Source organism: Curcuma longa, chromosome 3 (genome assembly GCF_044706935.1).
Source record: "Curcuma longa cultivar G26 ecotype Majalengka, Jawa Barat chromosome 3, ITB_CL_G26_1.1, whole genome shotgun sequence".
Taxonomy (NCBI): domain Eukaryota; kingdom Viridiplantae; phylum Streptophyta; class Magnoliopsida; order Zingiberales; family Zingiberaceae; genus Curcuma; species Curcuma longa.
The window spans coordinates 1,997,963-2,008,847 of NC_133863.1; the positions used below are offsets into that span (position 1 = coordinate 1,997,963).

A 10,885-nucleotide genomic window follows, 5' to 3' on the forward strand; every position below is an offset into this window, starting at 1 on the left:
GTGTTGGCTGTGATGCCATAGATGGTTCGGGACGGGTGAGCGCCAACTGGCGACGCTTCTTTTGGATGGAATAGTAGTTGCAGTAGATTTTCCTGGCGATGGTGTGATGTGACGGGTCTTGTGAGGTAGGTGGTGGTCCCGAGCGTAACGTAGCGCCACCGCTTTACGCGTGGTGCTGGTGGTGGTGGCAGCAGCAGCAGCAGCGGAGACCGTCGCCGGCTTTTGACGCTGGCCGAGCCGGACCGGGATTGACCGACACGACACCTCGGACCGCGGGGATCTTGGAGCTCGCTTCCACCGGAGGCAAGCCAGGAGGCGGTGGGTCCTACGTGGCCGAATAGTTTGCGTCCCTCCGGGTAAGTTACACACGACTGTGTCTTCCTACGTGGCCGAATAGTTTTCTCACAAAACGCGACGGAAAATTCGGCCCGGCCCGGCCCGGCCCGGCCCAGACCATCTTCTTCGTCCCGTTAGACAACACTTCACCGTAGGAGGCTGGTCAGTGTCCCTCTCGTTGTCGCCTTATCCGATTCCTGTGGTCGTCGGCGGCTCTATCTCTCATCGTTTATGCATTCGAGATCCACCGCAAGCCTCGGATCCGAGGACTCCTCCGATGGCTGACATTCCGGGAAGGTTGCTCGGCGATGCAGAGAGAAGGATCGCTAAGATCGCCGATCACCTATCGCCCCTCCCGTCACCTTCACCCCCCGCTTCGATTGCCGGCGAGCGACCGCTTCGACTGGCGACAGTTACCATCGGGTCCATGGAGAGGTGTCGATGCGAGTAGCGACGTGGTGTCCGGCCCGCGACGAGTCCGAGAAGGAGTACACGGACATTGTGTACGAGAAAGCCGTAGGTGAAGGAATTGCAAAGGTAACATCTTTTCCAATTTAATTTTGCAGTTTTATTTATCTATGTTTGTTTTATTTTGCAATTTGTAACTGGTTAAATTAGGATATGTGATTGAAACTCCGTCTTGTCTGTATTGACGTTAAACCTAAGCCCTTCCTAAATCCAACATGGAGAACTATTCTGATCAACTTATGGTTTGCGATCATGGAAAACTAACTGTTCATGAGTAAAATGTGCTATGGAGATGAGCTTATGGTGATGCAATGCAGAATTCTGTTTCATGTTAATTTTTTCTGGTTCTTATGGTTCTTGATTACAACTCTTGAGAAACAATTACACCTCGAGCAATTAGAATCAGCAGCTAAAGGTTGAGCTTCCTGAGCCTCTAGATAAGTTTCTCTCACGGACAGTTTACTGGATGAACCTTTTTTTCTCTAATTTTGACAAACAACAGATAATGCAATTTCTTGTATAGCAAACTGATGCTGCACAACAAAGCACATTGCAAGAACTTGAACAACTCAATTCACGAGTTAAAAAAATGTTTGTGAAAATAATTCAATACATATTTATACACTAAGTCATCTAAGAAAAGCCTGTCTTATCTATAAAATTATAATCAACTTTTTAAAATGCCTAATTTATCTATAAAAAGCTTTTGACAACTCTTAGCAATTAAGGAACATATAGAATTTTTAAACTTTAAATCTTTGAAGGAATTTTCTTAATTATCCCTAATTTTTTAGCTGCATTACAAACTCTCTTCAAATTAATAAAGTCTGATGTTTTTCCTGCAGGAAGATAATCATGGCTTGCCGATTAATCAGAATTGTCTTGATCGTACATACAATTCAAAGTTGAAAAATTCTTTTATTCTGAAAAAAGGATTTATATTCTTCTTTAATCTCTTGCTTGCTGTGAATTATTGTGTTTGGACTTGTGGATATAAAGCATTCGTTTATTTCAATCAACATCATAGTGCAATTTCAAGCATTACTTTTACTGCTACAGATCACAATCAATCGTCCAGAAAGAAGGAATGCTTTTAGGCCAAATACTATTAAAGAGCTTATTCGTGCATTTAATGATGCTAGGGATGACAATTCTATTGGTGTGATCATTCTTACTGGAAAGGTACACAATAGAGGTGAAATAAAAGCCATATTATTTGATTATTTGCTTCCATAACATGACTCAACTATTGAAATGAAACTTGGCATTTATGATGTATACACAGTAGCAGATAGATAAATATTACTTATTGGCTGTCGATTGTGGAGAGATACATTCTCCATATTTGCCTGTATTCACATTTTTCTTTTGCTTTTTCACTTTAAATAGGGAACAAAAGCTTTTTGTAGTGGCGGTGATCAGGCATTAAGAGGTCCTGATGGGTATGCTGATTTTGAAAATTTTGGCCGTCTTAATGTGTTGGATCTCCAGGTGAATGTTTTTGCTTTATCTATTGGATTAGCTGTAAACCTTGATCCTAACCAACATTTAGATGCTGTGGTTCTTCCATACATATTTAATGTGCCTGTAAATTTGTGGGACAACTATAAGTTACAACTGTAGGTATAAGAGAAACCAAAAGCATGTTGATATTGTTTGGAATCTAATGCTTCATAAAATCTAAATGCTTTTCTCTCAAGATTCTATGCACCATGAGTTTGTTTTCAAGTGCAAATTTTGTAAGCCTATCCCCCCCCCCCCCCCCCCCCCCCCCCCCCCCCCCATTTTCATTGTATTGTATGTTTACAATTAGTTGCACTGGGTTCGTTTATGGTAAGACCTAGAGTGTAATTTATCCTTGTTTGGATACTGGATCAAATGTACAATGTGCTTGAGCAAAGAATAGTTACTACTTGGCTTCTTGAAACCTCAGTAGGTTCTAGTGTCTAACGAGATTGATACTCTTGAATTTGCATAGTGCCTATCTCAGTTTGATAAATGTTCCTACATTATGAATCTTTCAATTCTTATTGGGGCATGCTTAGATTGTAGTGTTGCATGAACGTTGAATGAATATTAAATGTTGCTACATAATGAATCTGTCAATTCTTATAGGGGCATGCTTAGATTGCAGTATGGCATGAAGGTTACTGAATATTAGCCGTGCATTATCCTTTGTTAAGAGCACTGCTAGCCCACTTTCATTTTTTTTCCAGGTACAGATACGTCGGCTTCCTAAACCAGTAATAGCAATGGTGCACTACTTTTAAGCTTTTCTTTCTAGTCTTGGTTCTTCCACCTCTAAATATATGTTCTGTTTTGATTTGAAATCAGGTAGCAGGCTATGCTGTTGGTGGCGGTCACATATTACATATGGTTTGTGACTTAACTATTGCAGCTGATAATGCAATTTTCGGCCAGACTGGGCCCAAGGTATTAGTTTTTTCTTTTATTCTTGATGACTTATTCTTATAGTTTCATCTGTTTTTGTGCCAAAGAATGTTTCTTACATCAATAATAATAATGTTAACTACCTCATCCTGAAAGGTATTGTGATAATAACAGCTTCAACCTTTATGTATGTTACAGGTGGGAAGCTTTGATGCTGGTTATGGATCTTCAATCATGTCCCGCTTGGTAAGTTAATTTTGACGCTGTCAAGAAATGAGGCTATGTTTACTCAAGATAAAAGTTCTCACTATGGTTATTTGGTGAATGCATCATCTTTATTCTCTTCAAACCTTCTTGTTTTTGTAAACTGATATTACATTTTGATGGCTATAAATAGATTGGTCCCAAGAAGGCACGTGAGATGTGGTTTCTGTGCAGATTCTACAATGCTTATGAAGCAGAGAAAATGGGACTTGTTAACGTAGTAGTCCCAGTAAGTGCATTAAAATAAGCTAATAATGATCACTTTTTAAAAGTCTAAAATGTTACAGTTGCTTAAACAGAACAGAGTAAGTACAAGTCTTCATTCTCATCAGTTATGCTGCATGAAAACTAAAAATCTGCTCTTTCTTTGAAGTTGGAGAAATTAGAACTTGAGACACTGAAATGGTGCCGTGAGATTTTAAGAAACAGTCCAACAGCAATCCGGATCTTGAAATCTGCTCTTAATGCTGTAGACGATGGCCATGCTGGCCTGCAGGTATCTTGTAACATATCTTTTTCGTTCTTTGAAAATGTTATTTTCTACATGCAAGTGCCTATTTCATCTAAAAGAAGAACAATGAGAAATGATAACCTAACTAACCTGAAGCATCTTTACTTTCATAACTAGTTAAATGCAAAAAATTATATCTAGAAAAACTACTAGTATTTTCTCTGTGCTGGAGATTATGCATGCTCACTTGTTATCTTCTTACCATTTTAGGATCTGGGCGGAAATGCAACGCTCGTCTTCTATGGTACTGACGAGGCTAATGAGGGCAAGAAAGCATATATGGAACACAGGCGACCAGATTTCTCTAAATTTCCGCGAAGACCCTGATCTCACTTTCTTCATAGCACCTTATCAATTGGCACCTTTCTAGATATCACTTCAAAACAGAAAAAAAAAGGTGAGAATGATGATTTTGTTCATCATAGTTGAGGATTCAACTTTGACCTCCCATTCACATATTCTTCTTCTTGGACTCTGTATAATCATGTAAGACGTGTAGGGATAACACAATAGTTGTTATTTTACTCTTAAATTAGTATCCAACACTGATGAGGATCGAATAGTTTATCATTAGACATGCATTCATCAGAAGCACAAACTCTAGGAAAAGTTTATTCTAGATTACAAGTAGTCATATATATTTGTTTTATTTAAATTCTTTCGTAGTTGGGTCCTGCTATGCCTTACTCTAGTTGGAGATGCACATATCAAATGTTTCAGTCTTCCCCAGAACTGAAATTTTGCTCCAGGTCAGTGTCGAAGCCACTTCAAAACTCCCTAGCAGATACACACTCTGTTTCAATTTGTTGAAAATTTACCCCTGTTAAGGTAGATTTCCCTGTGATATATTTAGGAAGAAAATATAGTTTGCTTCCAACAGTGGATGTTCACTTGCCCCCCATTTCCTCCCATACTTTTATAAAAAAAAGGAAGGTGAATCTGGGGACAAAAATTAAATTTTCTCTCTATTTTTTTAAAATAAGTGATCAGATTATCAAACTATATCCTTCTATACATTTATTTACGTATTTATTCTATAATACCGCTGTGATCTTTTTCCTTTTGAAGGTATTACAAACTCAACCTGCAACAACATTTAGATAATAAAATTACATTTTTGGACATTTAAAAGTGTAGAATGATTAACTTTATCATTTTCATAATGCAAACTAAAAACAATACAAAAAGTACTAGAAATGGGTATTCCTATCAGTAAAAATTTAAGACTAATAAATAAATTTATAATTTTTATATGCAAATTAATTTGTATATTGCCTTGTAATTTACAAGGTTTTTTGGTAAAAAAAAAAAGTTGTCGGAATTCGTTTTCATTTAATTCCTACACAAAAATACATAAAAAACGTGCTTTTGCATAATTAAATGTGCAGGCCGCCGGACAGGTTGCTTCAATTAAATGACTGCAGGCCGTCGGTGTGCCGGCAAGGTATCGACGTTCTGCGGGCCAAGTCGACAGAAGAAATTGCCACGTGGAGTGCCCCGGTGAGTCTTGCCGGTCGTGCAGTGCGACAGTGATCGCCGACTGCATCGCGCTATAGGCTGCTGCCCCTTCGCGGTTGTGAGCGTGCTGGCGCTGACCCTGGTGAAGGCGCCGTGGGTGGCGTCTAGGAGGTGCTTAGGGTCTCTGCGACGGAGAGGGGCGTCGCTGCGGAGAAGGAGAGTAGCGGAGGTCGGGGACGCAGAAGAGAAGATGAGTGAGGCGGTGACGGTCGGGGAAGCTAGGAGAAGCTTGGGCGAGTGGAAAGAGGAGGAAGAAGGTGGTACGTCGCCGGGAATAATTGAAACTGGGGACGGGGGGGGCTGGGGTGGGGGGGGGGGAGTCTCCTTCTCCGGCATTCAAAGAGAATGGTGTTTTCTGAGGCGCAGCGGCGGCGGAGGTGGAGGAGAAGGTGCACCGGCGGCCGCTAGAGTGAGGAATTCCATCTTGCTGAAGAAGGGAATAAATTTTATCTTTAATATTTTTCCAATTAATTATTTTCATTTTAAACCTTTTCACTTAGATTGAAAAAAGCAAACCTCAGGGGCTTAACTGAAAACTAATCATTTATCAGATAAATAGTTGGAATGGTAGAAGGCAAAAGGGGCGGACAAAAGCTTGAGCTCCCATGGGCGAAGGATCTCCCTCTCAAATCCCTCGTCTGATCGATTCCGTCATCGCGCCCGCCGGCGCATCCACCAACGCGGCCATTCCCGCTGCGGCCACCTCCAAGATCCCCTTTCGCCCTCGGAAAATCCGCAGAATTTCTTCTTCCGCCCCAGAGACGAACGACTCGCCGAAGAAGGCCCTCGCCGTCCGCGTGATTCCCCGCCCTCTGTCTTCTGAAGGCGAAGTCTCCGTCTCCATCAACCACCTCCGCGCCGTCGATCCCCTCCTCTCCGCGGTGATCGATGCCAACGACCCCCCCACCTTCCAGTGCCTCATCTCGCCCTTCCACTCTCTGGCCCGCAGCATTCTCTACCAGCAGCTAGCCGTGAAGGCGGCTTCCTCCATCTATGGACGCTTTGTCGCCCTTTGCGGAGGCGAGGCTGGCGTCGTCCCCGATGTGATTCTCTCTCTCACCACGCAGCAGCTTCGCCAGATCGGCGTCTCCGAGCGCAAGGCCTCGTACCTACACGACCTTTCGCGAAAGTACCATGGGGGAATACTATCTGACGGCAGCATAGTCGCAATGGATGATAAGTCTCTCTTCTCCATGCTCACCATGGTCAAAGGCATCGGCGCCTGGTCCGTCCATATGTTCATGATCTTTTGCCTCCACCGTCCGGATGTTCTTCCCGTTGGCGACCTTGGTGTTCGCAAGGGCGTGCAGATTCTCTACGGCCTCGATGAGGTCCCGCGGCCTTCGCAAATGGAGCAGCTTTGCGATCGGTGGAGGCCTTATAGATCTGTTGGTTCCTGGTATATGTGGCGAGTGGTTGAGACCAAGAACAACTCCAACTTGGCTTCACCAAACGCTGGAGCACTCAATATGTCAACCGTAGCACTGGCAGATGTGCAACAGCAGGAACATAAGCAAACCCTACAAGAGCAAATGGTTGACTCATATCAGATGCTTCCTCAATCTTGGTCGAAGTCCATTTCACCTACTGGTACTGCCTAGATTTATCCTCTACGGCCGCTTGTTGAAATGCGATATTTATTTTGTTTCTTGCGCTAGAGTAAAATGCATGTTATTCTTAGGCGTTCTGTTATTGGTCTCATGTGCGCGTTGTGCTACTCATTACTTGTAACTTTCATATTCTGCTTTGAACTTCGTCTTGTGATTGTTACCTTGGCCTTTCATTTGTTTATGTAGTTTAATTTAGCTTCTATTGCTTAATGTGTTAATTTCTTCTAAAACTTTTTTTCTGATTTCTTTCTTCCTTCTGTAGGTTCTAACGAGACAATATGATACTTTATTTATTCATTCATTCATATGTGAGTTATAATCTTATCTTTTATTGAACCACGTTTGAGTTGGTTGGGATAGCAATGCATGGTATCCATTTTCTCCATCTTCAGTGACCTCCTCCCTTCAGCTCACTGTTTCCCCTTCAAATGGACTTTGGATGCACGTAGCACTCCAATTGCAAGCTGGATGTTGGACTAGAGTCACAACCTCAATGCAGACTTTGCGTATGAATTACATTGCCGCCCTAGATGCTTGCTGTTCGCCCTTTCACATAAGAGAAGAGGAAAGATAATCAAAATCAATGTGGACTAATCAAAATTGACAGTTATTGATCTTCTCAAATCTGGTTTCACTCTTTCCACTCGTCTGCCTACTTTATTTAAATTGGGCAGAAACCAAAATGGGGAAAATCCTTCCCCAGAAAGTGGCCAACTTTCCCTCCTGCAGCATTTTGTGGGGTGTAAAAGGGGGAAAAGGAAGCCTTGCCCTTTCCTCCCCTCCCATTCAAATACGCATACCATATCAGAAGTGTGAGGGTGATAAACTATCTTCAGCTCTTGATCTGTATGGTGATGAAAAGAGGACTTTAGGACAATTTACCAAAAGATGTCCTTGCTTTCCCTGATTTACCCAGACACACCTTTGTTTTCAGTTTTTTTTTTACCAAAATGCCCTTCTCTTTTTTTCTTCCAGTATACTTTTCCATTTCAAAATCCCCTCAAATCAGGAAGTTACAAGTCAACTTGTTAATTGTGACAGTATTTTCAATTGAATCTTATATACAGGTTCCTTTCATCTAAAATATCACATCTTAATGGTACCTAAGGTCATAGACAACTCATGTTGGCCCAAACAAGATCAATCTGCTTGGGACAAATTTGCAAAGTATGATCATCATGCTGATTTTGAAATCAGTTTATGACAATATTTTCATTTGAAATCTGACGTTTACATAAAACAGTGCATTTTGGGTATGCATATTAATGGTTGCCTAAACACCTTATTTTGACTCAAACAAGCTAATCTTAAGATCATGTGGTGAGTTTGTTTTAAAATCAGCTTGCGATTGGTGCATTTGGAGCGAAACTTGAAATGGAAGGATATAATGGGGGAAAAGTGTTAGGGGTGCATTTTGTTAAAAATTTGAGGAGGGGATGTGTTTCCTTGAATTCAGAAAGCCAATGGTGTGTTCTGGTAAATTGCCAAGTCTTTATCCCAACCTTATCAACTACATCATGCTCTATTCGCAGTGATCTGTGGTGTCGTAGAACTACTTGAGAACACTACATAAGTTGCTGTACATTCATACTTTCTTGTTTGTCTTCTGTCCAAAAAGTTCTTTAGTTTAGTTGTCCTTGGGATGACATGGGAGTTACATTGATACTTAAGCATAGTACTATACAGCATGCAACTCTGCTTGAAGTTTTTTTTCTGAAAAATTATTATTAACAGTGAATTCTTATATTTGTCAAAATGTTGGCATTTGTAACTTATTTATTTGATATGGTTTGACTGAATTATGATACCTAGAATATGTCAGTACAGTTTTATATGCATGAATTTATGAGATATAGGAGATAAGTCTTGCATCTAGGTAATCCTTCTTTCTAACCCACTTGGCAACATGGGTATGTGAATTTCACCTTCCTGAGGGTTGCCCTCATAATTCACGCTCTTCGTTTATTTAATTTTGCACACTTGTTTATAAGAATATTTTTTATGTTTATCTAGTGACACTTATATTTGTAAAGTACACTTGGAAAAAGTCATTAGGTTTTTGTTCTCAATCATTAGGGATGCCACTAAGATGATTTAGTGCCACATTATAATTGACAACTCTCATGAATAAGTACTCCTGAATCTAAAAGAATGAAACTCTCATTTTATAAGTTGTTTGCATCATTTATGTGATCCTGTAACCATATTCAATTAATGTTTTTTTTTGAAGAAATTAGTTCTCGACCTCTTCAAAAGAGACATCACAACAGTTAAGGATGCCTGATCCTTTATTAGCTCATAGAAATTAGTTGAAACAACTGTTATGTATATATCAGCTAATAAATCTGTTTTTTTTTAGCTTTCCTGTTGCAGGCTCTCTCTCTCTCTCTCTCTCTCTCTCAGATTAAAAAGAAATAGATTAGCTCTCATTGCATTTAGTTTAATTATTGCCTACTTATGAACTTCCTCTTAGGAGTAAACAACTAAAAGCTCAACTCGAGGAGTTGAGTTTGTCAGCATAGCTAATAAACAGTTGTTTTGGTTTTGCTTATTCAATATATTCTGAAAGTTGCAATTTAGAACATATGAAAGGACTCATATTGGACGTGTTCTTGTTTGGCAGCATAAGAATCTCCACTCACTTAGCTCCTCTTTCCTGTGTTTTTTATGTTGCATTCATAATTTTCGTTTGGCACTCAAAATGATTACATCAGTGTGTTATGATGACCTTTGTGAAATGGTATGCTAGGTTGCCAATTAGACAATCTTTAGCTCTAGTAATTGCCCTCACCTTTAAGATTATCGTGCATGTTATTACCAATGCCGTTGTACTTCTAATATTTGCTAAATGTAAACTGCTTTCTTTTAATCGATTACAAATTTGTTACCATCGACTTGGATTTGATGTATCGTTAACCTTATTTTTGTTATTGCGCTTAGATTTGTCAATGCATCAAGCTGTATCTGCCTTTTAAGCACCTACCATCTCTCTCTCCTTGTGTCATTTTGTTGTGCAATATTAGTTGTGGCTAGTCATGGCAATCGGTACTCGATAATTGGATATTAATAATTAAAGATACTGTGGATTTTATCTTCTGAGCCAACCAGAATTGTTGGATCCTTTGATTATTGTTGTGCACACTGACATTTTTTTTTCATGTGCTGCTGTCTTTTCTTTAAGCTTATGATATCGAGCTTAATTACAAGACAAATTGAAGATCCTGTGAAACCCTGTAAATCTACTTATTGCTACTTAGCCATCTGCCAAACACTCCTGTTGCAAATTTTATGATCATATTTGGAGTCCGTACCAATTGTCTATGAATTTCTTCAAGACTTCTTAATAATATTTTCTGGAAGCATAGTCCAAAATTAGCTGTCTTGTGTTACCTCCTGTTGCATGAGATATCATACGTGATGGTAGAATTAATTCTTACTTTCCTTCTTTGTGGGTTTAAGAATTCTTGATACGAGCTTAATGCTAATTCCTGCTTTACTCGTTGGGACATTACATGTATTGGGTTGCTAGGAAAGTTTAGTGTAGCATAATTGAAGATGCTAAACTAGCTGTGCAAGATCGCTGAAGAAAACAAAATCAAAATTTGTTGTCTGAGGGCAATCAAGTGTAGCTCTAACAGATGTTATATCAATGTTTTAATTTTTTTTATTTTATCGGAGAAAATATTTAACAGTGTGTAGATTCGAATAGTAAATATTTGAATAGTTTGTTAAATTTACCGCTATATCATGCCAGTGGAGGTGCCATGGACACGTCAACGGTCACCAA

At 39.9% G+C, this 10,885-nt stretch overlaps 2 protein-coding genes across 2 annotated transcripts; both read left to right on the top strand.

Moving 5' to 3' along the window:
* The first annotated feature begins 507 nt into the window (after positions 1 to 507).
* On the top strand, positions 508 to 4,555 carry LOC141824833 (1,4-dihydroxy-2-naphthoyl-CoA synthase, peroxisomal-like). Its single transcript, XM_074712165.1, is given in 10 exon segments — positions 508 to 724; positions 727 to 873; positions 1,864 to 1,986; positions 2,194 to 2,295; positions 3,021 to 3,059; positions 3,139 to 3,237; positions 3,394 to 3,441; positions 3,593 to 3,688; positions 3,833 to 3,955; positions 4,181 to 4,555. Coding segments are annotated over 10 exon segments (1,005 nt in total). The 5' UTR covers positions 508 to 613; the 3' UTR covers positions 4,298 to 4,555.
* Positions 4,556 to 6,080: 1,525 nt separating this feature from the next.
* On the top strand, positions 6,081 to 7,300 carry LOC141824654 (DNA-3-methyladenine glycosylase 1-like). Its single transcript, XM_074711979.1, has one exon. It carries the CDS (start codon positions 6,094 to 6,096, stop codon positions 7,087 to 7,089), a length of 996 nt encoding a protein of 331 aa, XP_074568080.1. The 5' UTR covers positions 6,081 to 6,093; the 3' UTR covers positions 7,090 to 7,300.
* Positions 7,301 to 10,885: the final 3,585 nt, after the last annotated feature.